At 44.7% G+C, this 21,873-nt stretch overlaps 1 protein-coding gene across 1 annotated transcript; it reads right to left on the reverse strand.

The window, feature by feature from the left end:
* Positions 1-10,720: 10,720 nt before the first annotated feature.
* LOC133066260 (pregnancy-associated glycoprotein 1-like) lies at positions 10,721-19,497 on the reverse strand. Its single transcript, XM_061157152.1, has 9 exons — positions 19,397-19,497; positions 18,172-18,322; positions 17,074-17,191; positions 16,856-16,974; positions 15,467-15,660; positions 14,416-14,532; positions 12,752-12,893; positions 12,567-12,665; positions 10,721-10,870 (listed from the first exon to the last, which is right to left on the reverse strand). Exons 1-9 carry the CDS (start codon positions 19,495-19,497, stop codon positions 10,721-10,723), a joined length of 1,191 nt encoding a protein of 396 aa, XP_061013135.1.
* Positions 19,498-21,873: the final 2,376 nt, after the last annotated feature.

Below are 21,873 nucleotides of genomic sequence, written 5' to 3' on the forward strand. Positions count from 1 at the left end.
TAAGCCCAGATATCTAACAGATTTTTGACAAAGCTGAGCCTTCTTTCTTGATGCCTTGTAACCTGCCAGAAAGTTTAAGAAGTCTTCTAAGGCTCATGAACAAGCCTCCTTTGTTTCAACACAGAGTAAAATGTCATCTACATATGATAACACCACTGTTTCGGAGCTATTAAAGTTTTGTAGATCCTGTGACAAACTTTGTCGAAATAAGTGAGGACTGTCACGAAATACCTGGGGCAAAACCGCCCAGGTTAACTGAGAAGCTGGCTGTGTAGGGTCCTGAAAGGTGAATAGAAATTGACTTTCCTCTGCCAAAGGCCCTGAATAGAAGGCACCTTTTAAAACAATTACGTAGAAATATTTGGCTTGTTCTAGAATTTCAGACAGTAGTGTGTAAGATTAGGCACCATGGGGTATAAAGGAACTACAGCCTCATTTATTATTTGTAAATCTTGAACTAGTCTCCATTTACCATTTGATTTCTTTATACCCAAAATAAGAGTGATTCATGGACTGTTACAGGGAATTAATAGTCCCTGCCCATTTAAATTCTCAATGATGGGTTTTAACCCTTCTTAACCTCAGGTTTCAGTGGATACTGTTTCTTATGTGGAACTAAGTGTGGGTCTTTGAGCTTGACAACTACAGGAATAGCATTTTGTGCACAACCCACAGATTTGCCATGAGCCAAACTCTAGGATTTACATTTTGTTCAATTCAAGGGAGAGAAAGGGAAGGCTCCATATTCATGAAAACAGAGGCATGGGCCTTGCTCAGTATATCCCTCCCCAAAAGGGGTGAGGGAGACTCTGGCACAATCAGAAACTCAAGAGAAAATAGCACAGAGTAACTCACAACTTACAAAAAAAACTGAAGTAATACCTTTTGGCTCATCCAGACAATCCAATTACAGAAGCAGATCAGGAAGAAAGTGGGCCAGGGGCTTCAGTAATCACAGAGTAAGTTGCCCCAGTATCTAAAAGGAAATCAATGGATTGGCCCCCCACAGTTATTAATGCCCAGGGTTCATCAAGGGAGCTTGTGTGGGGACCTGAGGGCACATTCAGTCCTGATTGTCTTGAGAGTCTGACCCCTGACACCCACGCCTCTGGGGGCCGTCTCTTCCAGTGTGGTCCCTTGTGGACCCAACATGGAGCCGGGGGCAGCTTGGATGCCTGAGGGCAATCCCGCTTGAGGTGCCCCTCCTTTCCACAGTAATAGCAAGTCCATCCCTTTTCACCTAGGTCCCTCTGTTCATGTTTCTCGGGCTGTTTAAGAACGGTTTTCATAGCCATTGCAAGGGCTTCCATCTGTTCCCTTTTCCTTTTCTGCCTTTCTTTCATTTCCTCATTTTCACTACCATAATAGACTGTCTGAGCCAGTTGTAACAGACTATGTAAAGATGGATTTGGTCCATACACCCATTTTAATAGCTTAAAGCGAATATCTGGAGACAGCTGAGTGAGAAATAATTCCTTTAAGATCACTTGTCCCTCTTCACTTTCAGGATCAATCTCAGCGAATCTGTGAAGGGCTTCTCTCAGTCTATCTAGGAATTTAACAAAAGCTTCCTTCTCCTCCTGTTCTATGTCTGCTAATTTTCCATACTTTTAAGGCTAAGCCAGACCTCAGCAATATGTGAACCATGAAATTCCAGATGTTCAAGCTGGTTTTAGAAAAGGCAGAGGAACCAGAGATCAAATTGCCAACATCCGCTGGATCATCGAAAAAGCAAGAAAGTTAAAAAAAAATACACATATGTCTGCTTTATTGGCTACACCAAAGCCTTTGACTGTGTGCATCACCATAAACTGTGGAAGATTCTTCAAGAGATGGGAATACCAGACCACCTGACCTTCCTCTTGAGAAATCTCTATGCAGGTCGGGAAACAACAGTTAGAACTGGACATGGAACAACAGACTGGTTCCCAATAGGAAAAGGAGTATGTCAAGGCTGTATATTGTCACTCTGCTTATTTAATTTATATGCAGAGGACATCATGAGAAATGCTGGGCTGGATGAAGCACAAGCTGGAATTAAGATTTCCAGGAGAAAAATCAATAACCTTAGAAATGCAGATGACACCACCTTTATGCAGAAAGAGAAGAGGGACTAAAAAGCCTCTTGATGAAAGTGAAAGAGGAGAGTGAAAAAGTTGGCTTATAGCTTAACATGCAGAAAACTAAGATCATGGCATCTGCTCCCATCACCTCATGGGAAATTGATGGGAGACAGTGGAAACAGTGTCAGGCTTTATGGTGGAGGGCTCCAAAATCACTGCAGATGGTGATTGCAGCCATGAAATTAAAATATGCTTACTCATTGGAAGGAAAGTGATGACCAACCTAGACAGCATATTAAAAAGCAGAGACATTGCCAACAAAGGTCCGATTGGTCAAGGTTATGATTTTATCAGTGGTCATGTATGGATGTGAGAGTTAGACTGTGAAGAAACCTGAGTGCCCCAAAATTGATGCTTTTGAACTGTGGTATTGGAGAAGACTCTTGAGAGTCCCTTGGACTGCAAGGAGATCCAACCAGTCCATCTTAAAGGAGGTCAGTCCTGGGTGTTCATTGGAAGGACTGCTGCTGAGGCTGAAACTCCAGCACTTTGGCCACCTCATGCGTAGAGTTGACTTATTGGAATGGACCCTGATGCTGGGAGCGATTGGGGGCAGGAGGTGAAGGGGACCGCAGAGGATGAGATGGCTTAATGGCATCACCGACTCGATGGACATGAGTATGAGTAAACTCCGGGGGTTGGTGTTGGACAGGGAGGCCTGACGTGCTGCAATTCATGGGGTCACAAAGAGTCGGACACGACTGAGTGACTGAACTGAACTGAACTGAAAGGCTTATCACGTGCCTGTCTGAGTCCTTCAAGAACACATCTGACAAAATGACTCTGATCCCATCTACCTTTATCTGTATATAGTCCCAGTCTGGTTCTGTAGTTGGGACCCCCTGATTTCCGGTGGGGAGGGATGTTATCTCATCCCCCCTTTCCTCTACTGATCCATTAACAAAGCATTCATCTCCGTAAGCAAACGCTTTCCCCAAAACTCGAGTCTTTGAGTCGGGAGTCAGTGTTTGTCCCAACACACACATCACATCCTTCCAAGTAAGGTCATAAAGCAGAGTAACAAGTTTGAAAGCTCTAATATATTTTTCTGGGTCCTCTAAATAGTCTCCCAGATCCTCCTTGATTGTTTGTACTTCTTGATAAGAAAAAGGCTTATTAACTCTCATAGACTGATTATTTCTCCTGGCGGGTGCTTCATGAAGAGGCAACAGTTTGTGTGGCTGTTCCTTAGTCACTCTGGCTGCTCTGTGCATATGATCCCAGGGATAGATTGGAGAAACATGCTTTTCTTTATCTCTTTGTCTCCTGTCCTCCATCTCATCTAGCAAAGTAGGAGGACAGGAGGGAGCTGAAGGTTTCACACCCAAATCTATTTCCTTAGGACCTAAGTCTGGCATATTTCACAGAGAGAAAAAGGGCAACACATATGCTACTTCTACCCATTTTCCTTGTTCTCTACAGAATTGGTCTAATTGTAAAACAGTATTATACTTAAGAGACCCTCCAACCGGCCACCATTCGCTGTCCTCCAATGGATACTGTGGCCATGCAGTATCACATAGGAAGACCAGGTGTGTCTTCTTTAAGCCCTGGGGATCAAATCTATCCCAGTTTTTCAGGATACAGTTCAAAGTAGTGAAGCTGGAATTCTTAGCTCCAGTCTGTAAGAGAAATAAAATAAAGTGACCAGCACCCTCTTTCTACCAGAGGCATCCCTGCCTGCTCTAGATGGGGGTATAGACAAACTTTACACCAAAGCTTTTCTTTCCTGGTCGGACTTAGTTGGTCCCTTACCGACGCAGGCACCTACTCGTCCCTCCCGGTTCTACCACCAAGATGGGTTGGAGATGCACCAGAGGTAAACCTGATGGTGTCCCTGACTGACGTCCAGCTCCTCACCATTAAAACCTTGCTTGCCTCTGATGCCACCTGGGGTGCAATCAGAGTAACCTTTCAGAATGCCTCCAAAGCTGAACTGCTGGGGGAAACATTCTTGTCACCTGAGTGCCTGTGCACGACTGTGAGTAAATTCCTGACCACAATATGACTGATACAAACATAAAACTGAGATGTTCCTTCCAAGCCTCACCACACCAAAATAAGAGCCTCCTAAACATCACCACACCAGTCTAAGAGTCTCCTCTGGTCCACTAAGAGCCAGTGTTACCAAAGAAGGGGAGTGACCCTTGTAGTTCCAATATGAGTAATCTCTAACCTCAGACATGCTCTTGAAGCTAGAGCTCCATCTCTCTTCAAACTGTCCATGCCTAGCAAGGCTAGGCGCTTCCTGACTACCAGTCCAAGTTTGGGACGAAGTCATTGTACACAGTAATAGCATAGATCACAAGTCCCTTGACAGTCTATGATTCGACAGATTAGGTTAGTACTTCTAATTCAAAGGAGTTCTGAAATGGTCAAAGAGACCAAAAAGTTTGACCAAAAGGGAGGGTTCAGTCCACACACTTTGCCCATTTCTGGTGTGTTGGGGTCCTTTAATGGACCGGAACCTTGTGGTACGGAGTCGACGATAAGAAAGTGAAAGAGAGAAAGAGGCTGATATCCCTTGGTTTACGCAGAGGACCAATAAAGTCCTTGATACAGGACTTGCATCACTCTCGAAGGCACCAGGTGCCCTCTCGAGGGGGTCTTAGAAGCCCGGGCAAAAAAGTGAGCACGACGGGTCTCCACGCTCCAGAGAGTCAGCCAGAAAAAAAGAGAGAGAGAGAGAGGAGAGAAAGAGAGAGAGAGAGACAAAAAAAGACCCGGGAACCTGAGCTCTGATGCAGCAAAGGTGCTTTAATGATTTTTCTATGAGTATATATAGGCTGCAGTACAAGAAACTTCTTTCGGGAATGATAGAGATCAGAAAACCAAATGTACAGCAACCGTTACGAAGGGAACAAGGGGTAATGTTAGTCACAAGGTCAGGAGACAATCCATATCTCAAGAAAGGGGAAGGAGATTAAGCTGTTTTGTCCTAAGGAGAATGTTTACTAAAGGAGACTCATGCTTGCCTCACACAATGACCTCAGTCCCTGAGAGCAGCGTGCTGTTCCGCTTGAAGAGGGACAAAGGACTCATGAGAGACAGCATGTAGGAATCCTCCTGTCAAACATTCCCTGACACTGGTGGGTCCCCAAAGGAGCCATGGGTGCCTCTTGGCATTCACAGGTCGGTATAAACCCCCAACAGGTATCTGCCATAGGCCGTATGAGGTCACCATGGAACCACAGAGCAGGGCTCCACACGTGTTTTGTGCAGGGTGTGACATTCATTCACACAAGCACACCATAGAGTTAGTAAAGTACAGCAGAAAACATGTTTGCTAGGAGAACAAGGAATTAGAGCTCCAAGCATCCTTACCTTGTCATGAAGAATCCCCCCAAGATGAAAGGTTATTGCTGAACCACACAAAGACACTGGGTTTCTTGGCCTCCAGAGGAGAAAAATTCATTCCAGAGCCCGAGATGAGGCTTGATCACTCAGAGCTTTTGTGTAATAAAGTTTTATTAAAGTATAAAGGAGATAGAGAAAGCTACTGACATAGGCATCAGAAGGGGGTAGAAAGAGTACCCCCTTACAAGTGTTAACCATGGAGTTATATACTCTCTAATTATTCCAGTGAATCAAAATAATGTCTGGAGGTTGTAAAGACCACAATAGACCTACTCCCATAATTTACAGCTTATGAAAACAGGATTAGCCAGAAGGTATTTTTTTTTTTCCAGAGACTGTCCTCAAGCAGGAATCTTTCTCATTATATAATCCTAAGGAATGTAGAGGGGCAAAAATGTTTGTCCTTTCTTCCTCCTTGAGAATTCCAGACCCCTCTCTCCTTGGGGACCCCTAGACTTCTTATCAATCTGCCTAGGAATTGACTCTTTCAACAATATTCAGCCTTTACATACTCCTTTCCCTATTTGGAACCAGTCTGATGTTCCATGCTCAGTTCTAACTGTTGCTTCTTGACCTGTTACAGATTTCTCAGAAGGCAGGGAAGGTGGTCTGGTATTCCAATCTCTGTAAGTTTTCCAGAGTTTGTTGTGATTCACAGTCAAAGGCTTTGCATGGTCAATAAAGCAGAAGTAGGTGTATTTCTGGAATTCTCTTGCTTTTTTATTATCCAGTGGATGTTGGCAATTTGATCGCTGGTTCCTCTGCCATTTCTAAATCCAGCTTGAACATATAGAATTTCACAGTTTTCATGTACTGTTAAAGACTTGCTTGGAGAAATTACTTTGGTAGCATGTGAGATGAGTGCAACTGTGTGGTAGTTGAACATTCTTTGAAATCACCTTTCTTTGGGATTACAATTAAAACGACCTTTCCAGTCCTGTGGCCACTGCTGAATTTTCCAAATTTGCTGGCATATTGAGGGCAGCACTTTAACAGCATCATCTCTTAGCATTTCAAATAACACAACTGCAATTCCATCACCTCCACTAGCTTTGCTTGTAGTTATGCTTCTGAAGTCCCCCTTGACTTCACATTTCAGGATGTCTAGCTCTAGGTGAATGATCACACCATCGTTGTTATCTGGGTCATTAATATCTTTTTTGTATAGTTTTTCTATATAGTCTTTCAACCTCTTCTTAATATATACTGCTTTTGCTAGACCCATGCAATTTCTGGCTTTCATTGTGCACATCTTGCATGAAATATTCCTTCCCTACCTCTAATTTTCTTGAGCAGATCTCTGATCTTTCCCATTCTATTGTTTTCCACTATTTATTTGCACTGATCACTTAAGAAGGCTTTTTAAAAATCTCTTCTTGCTATTCTTTGGAATTCTACATTCACATGGGTATGTCTTTCTTTTCTTCTTTCACTTTTGCTTCTCTTCTTTCTTAAGTTATTTGTAAGGTCTTCTCAGACAACCATTTTGCCTTTTTGCATTTCATTTTCTTGAGGAAGGCTTTGATGTGGTATGTAGACATCAAAAAACAAGGATAATTGCATCCAGTTCCATTACTTCATGGCAAATACATAGAGAAACAATGAAAGCAGTGACAGACTTTATTTTCCTGGGATCCAAAATCACTGCAGATATTGACTGCAGCTGTGAAAAAAAAGACAGTTGCTCCTTGGAAAAAACTACGAAAAACCTTGACAGCATACTAAAAACAGAGACCTCCTTTTACCAGTAAACCTCTGTATAGTCAAAGCTATGGCTTTTTCCAGAAGTCGTGGGTGGGTGAGGGAGCTGGACCATAAAGAAAACTGAGAACCAAAGAACTGATGCTTTTGAACTGTGGTGTTGGACAAGACCCTTGAGAATCCCTTGAACTACAAGGAGATCCAAACTGTCCATCCTAAAAGAAATCATTCCTGAATATTCTTTGGAAGGACCAATGCTGAAGCTGAACCTCCAATACTTTGGCCACCTAATGGTAAGAGCTGACTCTTCAGAAAAGACCCTGATGCTGGGAAAGATTAAAGGCAGGAGGCAAAGGGGAAGACAGAAAACGCAATTGTTGGGTGGCATCAACAACTTGATGAACATGAGTTTGAGCAAGCTGTGGGAGTTGGTGATGGACAGGGAACTTTGATGTGCTGCACTCCATGACATAGAAAAGAGTTGGGCATGACTGAGAGACTGAATTGAGCTAATGTACATAGGGCAATCAGGTAGCAAGCAGAAGTCTTTGGGGAAGGTAGAAGGAACAATTCCTGGATAGCTGACAGTGATGGGTCGACAGGCTGTTTCAAGCTGGAGAAGCTGTATGGAAGAAATTCTATGCCAGGTGGAGAGAATGGTAACAGAAAGGCAGGGCGGCAATGCTGGGATTTCTCAGAGGACAAGATCCCTGTTCTATTAAACTTTATCCATGCTCAATTTTGTTAAATGATTGGAAACATGAGTTTTGTTTTGGAAGTGACAGTGCAATATTCAGTGGAAGCACTGATGCTGAAGATGAACCTCCAACATTTACACCATCTGATGTGAAGATCCAGCTCATTTGAAGAGACCCTGATGCTGGGAAAGATTGTAGGCAGAAGGAGAGGGACCAAAAGAATGAGAAGGTGAGATGGCATCACCGACTCAATGGACATGAGTTTGAGGAAACTACACAAAATAGTGAAAGACAGGGAAGCCTGTTCTGTTGCCATACATGTAATCACAAAGTGTCAGACATGACTTAGCAACTGAATAATACCAATGACAACAGAGGGTCCAGTGAAGCCTCTGGCCCTGGTGGGAGTGGAGAAAGATTTAGGTGGAAAGGGAGTCTTCACATTCTATGGTGCATGTCCTTGAATCCAAGGCAAGGAGCACAAAATATTGAATGTGTTAGGAAACTTTTTTTTTTCCTAAAAAAAACAAAAAACTGTTTTCTGCAGGAGTGAGAGATTTGACTGAGTTTGTGCACTAGATTTTACTGAGGGGTGTGGAAGGAAACTGGAGTGGGCTGTGTCTGCAAAAACCAGGTGACCAGCTGCTGGAGGGTGAATATGTGGTAAACATTCTGTACTAGGTGGAAAACTAATCTAGAAAAAGTCTCCCTTCTGGAGTGTACATGCCAATGTATCACTTTGTTGGAGCAATTCACTTCGGTGGTGTTTTGGGGCAAGTGAGAAATGCACCATCAGTGACTTGCTTTTGTCAATTCCTGTGGGTAGTTAGATGACTCAGTGTCTGGTTACTTCACTGCATGGTTGAATCATGCTTGGGAAAGAAAACTAGATGAGGTCCACACATATTTCGTCATTAAACACCAAGCATAGGAAGGTTCCTATGGCAACTGTAGGTAATTTAAACATGAGGGGACAAATAGGGACAGTTTCATTTAACAGGGTGAGATTGGACTGTACAGGTTGCCATAGTTGTTGCTATGACAAGTAGCCATAATAGCTACTTGTTGCTATGCTGCAGATGTGGGAAACTGATGAGAGACCAAAAGCCTAACAACTCTCCTTGCAGTGTAATTATAGGCTAGAAGTAGTTGACAAGGAAAGGCTGACAGGTAAGGCTGGGAAGGGAGTAATCTGAGCCAGTAATCATTAGCTCTTGTTGGAACCCAGAAGACAGAAGCATCGCTTCAGTCAGAGTTCTGTGTCATGGTTCAGAAATAGAGGTCATTTGGCTTCAATCATTATTTAGCCTTGGGGATGGCAGCCATGACCTCTAAACACACTTGCTCCTTGCAAGGAAGAAAGACTATGAAAAACCGGGATGGTGTATTAAAAAGCACAGATTCACTTTGCTACAGAAGTCTGTAGTGTCAAAACTATGGTTTTTCCAGTAATCATATACAGATGTGCTATCTGGACCATAAGAAAGGGTGAATGGCAAAACAACTGAGCTTCTGAACTCTGGTGCTTGAGAAGATTCTTGAGAGTCCCTTACACAACAAGGAGATCAAACCAGTCAATCTGAAAGGAAATCAACCTCTGACCCCTGCTATCTCAGCTGAGGCATCTACTGAGGGCCTCCAGGTAGAAAGAATGGATGCTTCCACTGCAAAAGTGCCTAACCATGGCAGCTCCAAGCAAAGAGTTTTTAGCCCCACCCCTGGAGGAAGCTCAGAAAGGCTGAAGGCTCTGTGTACCCTGGGTCCCCTGATACTGCATTGCATTCTCCCCAGTAGCATTGGAGGCCAAGAAAGGGGCATTCTGGGCCCTGGAGGAGGGGGATGGCTCAGAGATCCACTGGGGCCACCACTTACCAAGTAGACTGGAAACGACAGAGCAGGCATATGTGGCAGAGAGCTGGTGATTGGGGTTTGGGAACAAGAGGGAACCAGCTCTGCAAGACCTATCTCACCCAAACTACCCTGGAGGAGAAGCCGAGCGATAAGATCATCTGAGATGTGATGAAGAGAGTCTGTTTCTTTACCCCTTAGAATTCTTCTGAATGAGGAGGTGGTGGAGTTGGTGGGTCATCACGAACTCTTCCATGGCCTAGACCATCCCCAGTCGCTCTACTTGGAGCTGCCTCTCCCCAGCTTCAGTCATGCAGTTCTGGAGGAAACTGAGAATCGTGTGTGCTGCTGGGTCAGGGCCAATGACCATGTAAAGCCAAACATAGGACCCCATGGCCCTGCCAGGATGGCTGATCTGGGGCTGTACAGGTGACCTGAGGTGGGCCATTCAGAGAACACCCTTGATCTCTGATGGCTCTGAGCTTCTTTCCTTACTAGGTGATGTCTTGGGGATATAAAATCCTAGGGCAGGTAGCTTGGACTCCTACACTAGGTGTAGAAGCCTTAAGGAAGAAAGTTGTCAGGCTAAGACCCCCCAAAAAAGAGGGAAGGGAAACAGGGAGGGTGAGAAAGAGAGAACTGAAGACTTCTGATTTCTTGGGTCCAGTCACTGAGATCTTTGTATTTGCTCTGATTCCTGTGTCCTGGATTCCCTGAATCATTTCAATGAGTCTCCCTTTTCCTTGAAGCCGGTTAGAGTTGGGCTCCTCTCAATTTTGGATCAGGCTTGGTTCTAGATCCTTCACTCCCAGACACAAACAGAGGCACCCATTTGTTTCAACACCATTATGAGTGAAACCTTTTATTCTTTACTGAGAACAGGGTGTGCAGATCACCAAATACAGTTCATCAGCATCCTGGGCAGGAGTGCCCTAAGTGTGAGTGAGTGTGTGTTAGGAGTGGCCTTACTGATTCCTGAATCACTCCCAGCATTTACACTGCCTGTGCCAGGCCAATCCTGTCATTTCCTCGATCAAAGACCGAGAAATACTGCCTCAGGAAGACGTCACCCAGGATCCAGGTCTCTGTAGATGTACTCAGTGGGTTCTCTTCAAAGGTGATATAGCAGTCATCGTCAGAATCCTGGGGGAGTCAAAGACACACCAGTCAGCTTGAGCCCTTATCGGCAACTCCCCTCAATATCCAGACCGAGCACCATTCATAGTTTTATGTCCCTCTTTTGGTATGTATCAAATGGTTTTATAAGCAGCAGGGGATGTGAGAGTTCATCCAAAATCAAAAAGGGCCCGAACATATGGCTGTCATGAGGAAGGGTGTGGTGCGTGAAGCACTGGGAGTTGGGGAAACAGTGGAATGATAAACAACAAAGTCCTACTGTCACGAGTAAGGAACTATATCAATATCCAGTGATAAACCACATGAAAAAGAATAAGAAAAAGAATACATATATTTTTATGTGTATAACTGAGTCACATTGCTGTGCAGCAGAACTTAAGGCAACACTGAAGACCATCCACACTTCAATACAATTTTTAGAAAAGAACAAAACTGTCCCCTGGTTCTCCTCACTCCCTGTTTCTTTCCTCCTGACTCCTGCTCCTTGTTTTCTCTACAGAGAATGCAGTTTCTCCTCCAGCATCCCCATAATCTAAAGTTTATTAAAAGAAATTTTATTTTGTATTGGAGTATAGCTGATTAACAATATTCTGAGTTTCAGGTGGAAAGTAAACAGACTCAATTGTATGTATCTATGTATCCTGATCCCAAAGATACCCCTCCCATCCAGGCTGTCATATAGCTGAGCAGAGTTCCCTGTGCTACACAGTAACTCATTATTGCTTATCCATCGTAAATATAGCAGTGCCCACAACACATTCTTGAAGACTTCACTCAGGAACTCTGGGAAGCCTCCTTCGGCCCACACTCACCCTCTTTGGCGACTCCAGGCTTGATTGGGTAAAGTACTCTGGTTCCCCATTCCCACCAGTCAGTCAGTAGCCCTCATCATCCTTAGTAAGTCCCCAGTGACCCAATGCAGAGCACCTTGGGATGCCATTTGCATGGAATCCAGTGCAGTGTTGCCTAGAACCAGGCAACCCTCCATATGGCTCCATGAGTTTGTGGTTTTAGAATTCCTGAAATTCCCTCTGTTCCTCAAAGCCTTCTTTGAGCCCATCAGTCTGCTATGTACTCCAACAGGGAGCTGACACGAAGCCTCCACCCTGTGCCGGGGCTGAGCAGTCACCATGCACCCTTTATTCACCTTAGTATCCAACATCCACACAGAGGGGTCAGGTACCCTAATTCACAAAATGGGCACCTGGCCAGAGCAAGAGGAAGAAGCAACCGAGATCTAGGGTGACCATGTAATTTATCGTCCAAAGCAGGAACTTTTAGAAGGGAAGGGAGACTGTTAATTTATGATGGAGCATCACACTGGGATTGTTCCCAGCCATTCTCTTTGTAACATGGCCTATTTCAGGGACTGCTAGTGCTGACTTTCATGTTCATGCACCTAAGGGTTCATATTGAACTGAAGCTCTCTGAGGACTGAGGGCCTCAGTGTTCCCCTCGCCTTGTGACTCCCACCATGCCAGCATGGTGTGGCATCTCCACATTTATTTCAGGATTATCAGTGTCCCAGACGGCCCTTTACTCTCAAGTGATTGGTTCTGTGGGAGGCTCTGGCCCAGCCACAAGGCTCAGAGCATCTACAATGGTGTGACATGGCCTGCAAATGGCGCCCTCCTCCCAGCAGAAGCCCAAGGGTTCCTGCAAGCTCCAGTTTGAGAACCAATCCCCAGTATTGTCCCCTCACCACGATGGCGTAGGCTTGAGCTGGCACTGGGTAGTTGATGCCATTGATGGTGAAGTCAATAGAGGGCAGGGTATTGACCACAGAACATGGAACGTAGTGCTGTTACAGAGAGAGGGAGAGAGGTTGGCCATAGACATCTTTGTTGTATCTGGAACTGGGAGTGACCCTGGGGCATAACCCTTCACCTCCGAATCCTGTGGCATGGCGCCGATGAGCCTCAAGATGTTACTGATCAGTCTTCTTGGGCCAAGTATTAGTGACGATCCGGTGTCCAAAATGGCCTCACAGCCGCCATTACAAGCAATAACGCTGCTGTTCATGGAGATGCTGAGAAACAGTGGAACAGGGCGGGCATAGAGATCACTCTGATCTCCCCAGAACTGCCCCATTCCCGACTATCTCCTCAACAGACCTTTGCCTCTTTCCCCGACTCTCTGCATCTGCTCTCGACACGGCACCTCCCTTGACATCCTTGAATGCAGTACTTGAATACACCAGGATCTTTTGTACCTTGACACAAGCTGGTTTTCCTTCCTAGAAGACTCCCCTCCCCTTTGACTAGCAAATTTCTTCTCATCTTCCAGATTCCAGCTTAATTGTATTGTTTACAAGGAAGACTTTACCCCAGTGTTTATCAGTCTCCTGTCTTGGTCACTCTCTATAGACCCTTCCTCACGTCTAGCATGTACCAAAGTCAATTCACTAAGTGTGTGTGTCATTTCTGTGCATCTGCCTTCTTAGATGTGAGGGCAAGATTTATTCTCATTGCCTCCCTAAAGTGCCTGGCACACAGTGGATGCCCAATGTTTGTCTGCTCAGTGAGTGAATGAAGACTGAAAATAATGATAAACATCCAGAGAGCTGTATCTGGTGGGGAACAAATAATGGGTTGAACACAGAGTGAAGAAGGACATTCACAGGTGAAGCAGATTCTCATAGTGGTGGGAGAGAGGAGCTCCTCTGGGAGAGGGTGTCTCCCAGCACTGCTCCTACAGCCAGCTCAGACCCTGAGACACTGGCCAGGAAATACATGACTAGCCTACGGAAACTCCAAGGGACAGGTCAGCTTTTGTCTGAGGGTATCACACAGAATCCTGTCTTTTATTGCCTCTTGTCCTCAGGTCACCCCTGGATCCCACCTTCATGATTTTCTGTTATAGCCCCTGCCCTACTGTATGCCCAGGGACTTGGGGTGTCTTTTTTATTAGTTGCTTTCACATCTTAAGACTGCAGCCAAACTCTCTCCACTGCTGGGTAGCTTCTCCATAAGGAGACCAGTTGTCCCCATTTGCTCAGGACTTTCCCTGTTTTTAAACTGACATTTATCTGTACTGAGAACTTCCTTGGTCCCAGGTAGCCCTGGACAGTTGGTCATCTTATAATGCTGTCCAAGCTGGTGAAATCCTCCCTGATCCTGTTCACCACACTGCAGAGTCCTCTGACCGTGCTCCCCACCTCACAGGGCAGTGGGTGCAGCCCTCTCCCAGCTGCACAGACCTCTCTGGACCCTGTGAGGACCATGGTCAGAGCCCTGGTCAGGAGGCCTGGGGATTATGAGCCCATGGGCTGTTTGTGTATCTATGTGCTTGTGTGTTTGTATGTGTCTCTGTGTGTGCTTCTGTGTCTCTGAGTAGCTATGCAAGTTTTGCATGTTTTTATATGTCTCTGTGTATGTTTATATGTGTCTGCTTGTGTGTTTCCATGTGTCTGTGATTCTGTCTGTGTCATTGTGGGTGGTATATATGTCTCTGTGGCTATTTGTCTGAGAATCCATTTGTGTGTGTCTGCCTGTGTCCATGTACAGTAGTGGGGGCATTTTTTGGGCTGACCTTCAGAGGGAGAGGCTTACCGGTCCATGTGGACACACCATTTGTCTGCTTGGATCAATGGTACCCAGTTGAGTGTTCCTTGGTAGTAGGATTTATCCACCCCACCAAACATCACCACACTGCCCTCTGGCTTGCTCCTGTAGAGAGAAGACAGCGGAGGTATCCTTGGAGGACGGTAACAACAGCATTGTCTGAGAGCTTGTCTGTGCTTGTCTACGCATCAAGGCACTAATAAGGGCCCCATCTACAGATGCAGAAATCGAGTCTAGGAGTGATTGAGAACCAGACTGAGGTCGGTTCCTGGCTAATAAGTGGCACAGAGGAGGTTAGAAGCTGAGTCACCTGGCTGGGCTCCACCCACTGTATCTTCTGAAGATGCCTTGGACCTCCTGTGACCTAAGTGCTCAAACACCTTCAGAGGACAGGGTGCTGAAGCATTTTGGCTTTCCCCTTGTCCACTTTGTCATTTTTCAAGAAAATCAAGGCCTGGGAGTGCTCAGGGTGTGGGATCAGGTCACCCAGAGTTGGCTCCACTGGCCTGTGACCTCTACTGTCCAAAGGGACCCACACTCAGAAGGGATTCACATCTACTCTCCCTGTCTTGAAATGCCTAATATTTCCTGAACAAGGGATCTCACAATTTTGTTTTGTGTCCCACACTTTCATTTTTCACTGGCTCTTGCAAATTGGGTAGCTGGTTCTGGGCTTGCAGTGAAATGCTAATGAGGAAGGAAAGCTACCCACCATCCTTCTCCTTCCTTCCTTATCAAATTAATAAGCAATCCTAATGTCTTTTCCTTCAACTTGTTTCCTGTTGCCTTCCATTAGTTTTCCTCCTCACTCATCCCCCTAGACCAAGTTACTGATCTTGAGCCCAGGAGTAGAGTTCTGTTCCAATAAAACATTATTTATAAAAGCCAGTGGTGAAGCCAGGAAGGGCCCTGGGGCCATAGTTATCTTGGATTAGATTATCTCTCAGGATACTTCTTTATCAAGTGTTCTATAAATTTCCTACAACTGAAAGCAAATTACACCTCATTTGGAGAAACGGATTGTCCATCTCAGACTTACTTGCTCAGGTAGAAGGCAAAAACAGGCTCAGAAATGGCACCTTGATTCTTCAGGTTGTCAAAGATTGGGATGCCTCCCATGTAAGACATGTTAGGGTAGCTCAAGCCCAAGATGCCATCAAAAGGTATTTTCTCAAACCCGGATTGCTCCATGCTTAGACCGAATTGCTGGTCAGTACTTACAAGGTCCCCAATCTGTGGGAGAGAAGAGTGATCCCACTTACAGACACGTGAAGTGGGGCTAGGACTGGGCTGGGATGCATTGCCATTAGATCCTCAGAGAAGAACTGAGGCTGGGCTGTGTCTTTGGTGGACCTCAGACAGTTAGATCAAGCTGGGAGGGGGATTTGGGTTCCATTTGTGAGAGGCTGTGAATTTTAAAACATGTGCCCCTCTGAAAAACACCACTTGTGTGAGTCAAATTTTCCTCATGACTTCTGTACAGTTGGGGCTACCAAGAGTCAAGTCAGGTACCATCGGTGGCCCCTTGTGGACAGAAGGACCCAAGAGCAATGTAGCCTTCTCTTGCATCACTGACCTAATGATAGGAATAGACTGAATTCTCCGTAAGGTTCTGTGGATTATGCATCTGTCCTGGAAGACAGAAGCTGAAAACACATTCTTGCTTCAGAGACCTATGAAATTACTGCCTGGGGAATTCACTTTCGGGGATATGTGTGTCTTTGTGTGAGTGTGTATGAGAGAGAAAGAGAGAGAGGGGAACTACTCAAGTACTTTGGGGGAGGCAGGCCATAAATTTTGTTGGACTCTCAAAGGCCCCCTAGAGCGAGAACTCATTTATCATGTCCCCTAACTTCTCAGGCCTCCAGTTTCCCAGTCTGGATACCTGAAGCCCTTGAATGCCTCCAGGGTCCCCAGAACAGTTTTATCCTGTCCCCAAACATCCCACAGCAACTTCAGTCCTGAAAAGCCAGCTGAGCTCCACTGTTTACCACATGTGTCTACTCAGCAAGGCCCTTGATGTCTGCAACTCAGTTTCTTCATATATCACATAAGCTAATCAGAGTAACTGCTGTGAGGGGTTGTGGCAGAACTAAAACAGTTATCACCTGAAAGTTCCTGGAACAGCCTGAGAATATAAAAGTGGGTCCTTTTTCCCCTCTTCTTGCTCACAGCAAAATGAACCTTGAACTGCTCATGGGCAGAGAAGCTGCAAGTCCCCATCTCAAGCCACTCTCTGGGTTAGGTAATCTGTGTGCTCATGTGTCACCACAGGCACTGCCTGCCCAGGGACAGGATCCTGTGTGTAAGATGGCCAATATCTATGGGAGTTAGGCTAGGACGGGTCCTGCCAGAACGTCCTGCATCTGGTTTGCAAGCAGTGGTCACTCCATTGCCAGTCCTGACTCAGCATTTGTTACACTGTTACCCGAACGGTGTCACGAGCAACAACTCCCTTCATCTTCCCAGAATTGTATTCGATGCTGAAGGTCTTATTGGTAGGCTGGTAGGTGGAAGACTCAAGATGTCTGAACAAACTTTGAGAAGCTGCAGACACAAGAGGTAAGTGTCATCAGGTGCCAAGGGTGCAAAACACGGTGGCAGGGCAAGGGAAAGATGGTCCGGGTACAGGTTGTCTGTACTCACAACAAAGACAGCTGGTGCAAAAGACAGAGTACACCCACAAGTCAGATGAGCCGGTGTCAAAGAGAACCTGGAATTCCTGAGGGGGTGTTCCAATGGTGATGTTACCCACATAGACCATCTACAGGGAAAGGAGGGAGTGGGTTAGTGCAGAACTGGCTACCCTCTATTCCCACACTCATGCCTCCCTCTGGATGTCACATATCTCTTGAGATCACTTTCTAACCATCGTGCAGCTCACTGACTTTGGTCACAGAGGTGCCTGCATTTGATATATTTTTCCTGTGCTACATGATATGCAGGATACTGATTCTATGACCAGGCGTTGAAGTGGTACCTCCTGCATTGGAAGCACAGAGGCATAACCAGTGGAACTCCAGGATCACTTGACACCCAGAGAAGTCCTGGTGCCTTCATTTGAGAAGCTCTGTAGTGTCTTCAAACCCAGCCTTAGCACCGCCTTCTCCAGAAGGTCCTTCTTGATCAACCTCTGCCACTCCCTCAAAACTCAGAACACATCCAATCAACACCATAGAGGTGACCCTTTCATCTGACATGTATTTACTAATATGCCTATCTCTCAGGCCGGCATGAGCATTCTTGAAGACAAAATAAGCCCTTTTTTTTTAATCTAAAAACAGTAACCACAGTGTTAGATACTTATGGCCTTACACGGAATACAGGTTCAGTAACATTTTATGGGTATGGTTCTTGTTTCTATGGAAACTGAAACCCTCTGCCTGGGGATTCACAATTGCTTTGCCGTTGGTTCTACCAAATGATCAGTGACGGTTCACTCTTCATCTGTAACTGACTGACTCACTTATTTCAGAAGGAACAATCTCCCTCAAACTAATGACACATCTTTGACACAGAAATGGATATTTACCTGCCACCTGGGAATTGCCAGGCCCAGTCACAAAGACCAACAGTTGAGGTTGAAAGTGTGTTCTCCTCTGGGTGGGGTCCCTGTTTTCCAGTGGTTCTGCCTCCTGCAGGAACCCCAACTCCACCATCCCACCTGGCTCCTCCAGATGAGCCCCGGAGCTGGGCTAGATCACCAGGGGGCGCTGTGGAGCACCATCCTCCGAAAATACTCACATCCTCGATGTTTCTCAGGGGGTGAGTAGTTATATTTGAGCCAGGAGAAGAAGTCAGGTACAGTCTGTAAGCATGTTCCTTCAGGAAATTTTTCAGCATAGTTTTTTCACTGTGGCTTTTTCTCATCATCTTCACTCTCATTAGAGGTATTCTTTACCGAGCATTTGACAAAGAAAACAGAGAAGCAACAATTAGCTGTCAGTGTTCAGGTAAAACTGTCATTGTAATGGCCCTGTATATTGTCAAATCATTTTTATGAGGCACATTATTATCAGAATTTTATGCACATACCAATGCAAAGACATAGGTTTGGTTACAGGTTCTGTTCTGCAATCTGGGATAAGCCATATGACCATGTGGTGTCTCCGCCTCCCCCTCTGTAAAATGGTGGAATGTAACAATACAAACCCTCCAAACAGAATATCTTGGGGATAAGTGAAGTGATGGATATAAGGTACCTGATAAATAGGAAGTCTCAACAATGACAGCCATTAGCATTGCTGTTGCCATCCCACTGTATCCTTCTCATAGAACCTCAAGGAAGGAGGTAGAATGGGTCATTTATGCCCTTTAACAAGGGAGCAATTTGAAATGCAAGAGGTTACTGAGTTGGTTGTGGTCACACTGCTTTTCAGATACAAAACTGTATATGAAACAGTGTATCTTTCTCCAAGTTGAAAGAGAAGACGGAGTTGAAAGAAGAATCCAGGAGATAGGGAACAAGTTAGGGAAATGTAGAGGCTCGAGAAGGAAAGATGAGTCAAAGGAAAAATTAAAAGAAAACAACACAGAGAGAAATACATTCACAGAGACTTCCAAAGAGATTGCGAGGTAAATGATAGTGATACAGAGAATCAGACATAGACATATACACACTGAAGTAGACAGGGAACAAAGAGGACATGTTGAATAAAATGTAGAAAAGTGCCATTCCACAGGACCACACCTACATCTGCATAGACTGTGCACTGAACTGCGGTAAGGAGTTGCATTTTCAATAGGTCATCACTGGACCCCCAGGGTTGCGCAACCATGCAAATTCACACTAAGACCCTTGGGATCCACAGTTCCTAAAGCAAGGCACCTATCAATAAGTAAGGGTTGAACTTTAAGACTGTCAGGGAAATATCCCATTCCCATCTAAACCTGATGGGTGGAAGAATAATCAGATGAAAAGAAAAATCCGAGAAAGGAAGATGATGCAGCTTACAGTCCCCATACTTACTTGACTATGCACTCTGAGAAGGCCACCAGCCCGAGGAGCACAAGCCACTTCATGCTTCTTTCCTGGCTCCAAGTACTCAGGGAAGTTCGGGTTCTTAGCATGTAGTGGTGACCAGGAGCCCCTAGTTATATATGCTCCGACCTACCCTCGTTTTCCCCTTTACACCACTAATAGATCTGATAAAAATACAAAGCTTTTGATAAAATCTTTTCCTTCATCAGTGTCCTTGGCGAGTGGACTTTGAAGCTTCTCAGAATACAGACAATCGAACTGTAATCTCTTCCTTTAATCTTGGCTAGAAAATCTACCTGATCTGCGTGGACATCTAAGAAGACAGAGAACCTTGCCTACTTGGAGAAAAATCTGCTAAGAACATCGTGAAAATGGTAACTAGGGGCCATACTCGACATTCATGGTTTCATGTCATCTTCCTAGCCACTTCATGAGATATGTATTGCTGTCTTCATTGCAGAGGAGATTGCTAGGAGGATAAGTTGTCAAGTGGCAAAGTGAAGACTTCAGGGACAGCTCAGGAACATACAACTGGCCTTGTATATTGGGTCAAATGGCAGAGATCCAGGGCACCTGTGATGTCAGTCTCCATCAAAGATTTAGGGCAGAGCAGTACTTCAGTTGCATGGGTTTCCGTATTGTAAGAAATGTCATATGCACCCACAAGATATTTTATATCATCCAACAAACACACAAGGAAAAACTGTGTGCTGGGTTCTGGGTTAAAGGCTTCAAAGACAAAGTTGATCAAGTCAAAAGTAGTCTTTATCTTAAGAGAGCTAGTAGTCTAGTTCTCACAAACTCATGTCCCAGCAGGCAAGAGAAATGATGATAGGACTAGGTGGCCATGCTGGACCCTGTGCAGCACAGGCCTGACCACTGGCAGCAGCCTTCCCTCACTTCAGCCATGCTGGAAAGCAGGCCAGTCGGCCATGTTTTCAAGAGAATCAGATGGTTGGATATTTATGTACAATCTACTGATTGTAATGTTAGCAACTATTTTTTTTCCCAAAAAAAGAATGGGAATGAAATGTCCACAACAATGTGCTTGAATCAGAGTTCAGTCTCTGCAGGTTTTTATTTCTAACCTAGACTTGGGAGTGCAGTGGGAACAGAGAGGAATTTAATTCAAGTTGGTTGATTTAAAAAGAGACTGAATGCATATTGAATATGTTTGTTTCATTTCTATTTATAAAGAAAGATCATCAAGGACATACAAACCAACAAATTTAACTGCTGAAGATAAATAGATATATTGCTGATATAATTTCCCCTTTAGGGCCTATACCATGAAAACTTGTATAGGCCAAACCAAACATGCAAAGAAATAATTTTGAAAGGTCTTACCAATCAAAGAAGACAAAATAGCTGTGGCAGCCAAAGTAAAGACAATGGTGTTTAATGACTCATCCAGGACTCCCAGGGCCTATTCAGCATGAGATCTATCCACACCTATCCCTTGAATACAACAGAAGCCTCTCCTGTCGCCAGATGTATGTATGTGGGGCACTGTGTCTTGATCCTCATTTTTGCATATTGTTTAAATTCAGTTTTGGTGGTTAAATTCCAACAGGGGGAATATGACGTCACTGAAAAGTGACACACATATATGGCCTTTGAACTATGGCCTTGAAGAAGACTTTTTTTTTTTTTTTTCATTTATTTTGATTAGTTGGAGGCCAATTACTTTACAAAATTGTAGTGGTTTTTGCCATACATTGACATGAATCAGCTGTGGATTTACGTATGTTTCCCATCCCAATCCCCCCTCCCTCCTCCCTCTCCATCCCATCCCTCTGGGTCTTCCCAGTGTACCAGCCCTGAGCACTATTCTCATGCATCCAACCTGGGCTGGTGATCTGTCTCACCCTTGATAGTATACTTGTTTCAAAGCTATTCTCTCAGAACATCCTACCCTCGCCTACTCTCACAGAGTCCAAAATTCTGTTCTATACATCTCTGTCTATTTTTCTGTTTTGCATATAGGGTTATCGTTCCCATGTTTTTAAATCCATATACTTGCCTTAGTATACTGTATCGTTCTTTATCTTTCTGGCTTACTTCACTCTGTATAATGGGCTCCAGGTGCATCCATCTCATTAGAACTGATATAAATGAGTTCGTTTTAATGGCTGAGTAATATTCCATAGTGTGTATGTACCATAGCTTCCTTATCCATTTATCTGCTGATGGGCATCTAGGTTGCTTCCATGTCCTGGCTTTTATCAACAGTGGTGTGATGAACATTGGGGTGCATGTGTCTCTTTCAGATCTGATTTCCTCAATGTGTATGCCCAGGAGTGAGATTGCTGGGTTATATGGCAATTCTAGTTCCAGTTTTTTAAGGAATCTCCACACTGTTCTCCATAGTGGCTATAGTAGTTTGCATTCCCAACAACAGTGTAAGAGGGTTCCCTTTTGTTCACACCCTCTCCAGCATTTATTGCTTGTAGACTTTTGGATAG

Source organism: Dama dama, chromosome 2, assembly GCF_033118175.1.
Source record: "Dama dama isolate Ldn47 chromosome 2, ASM3311817v1, whole genome shotgun sequence".
Lineage (NCBI taxonomy): Eukaryota > Metazoa > Chordata > Mammalia > Artiodactyla > Cervidae > Dama > Dama dama.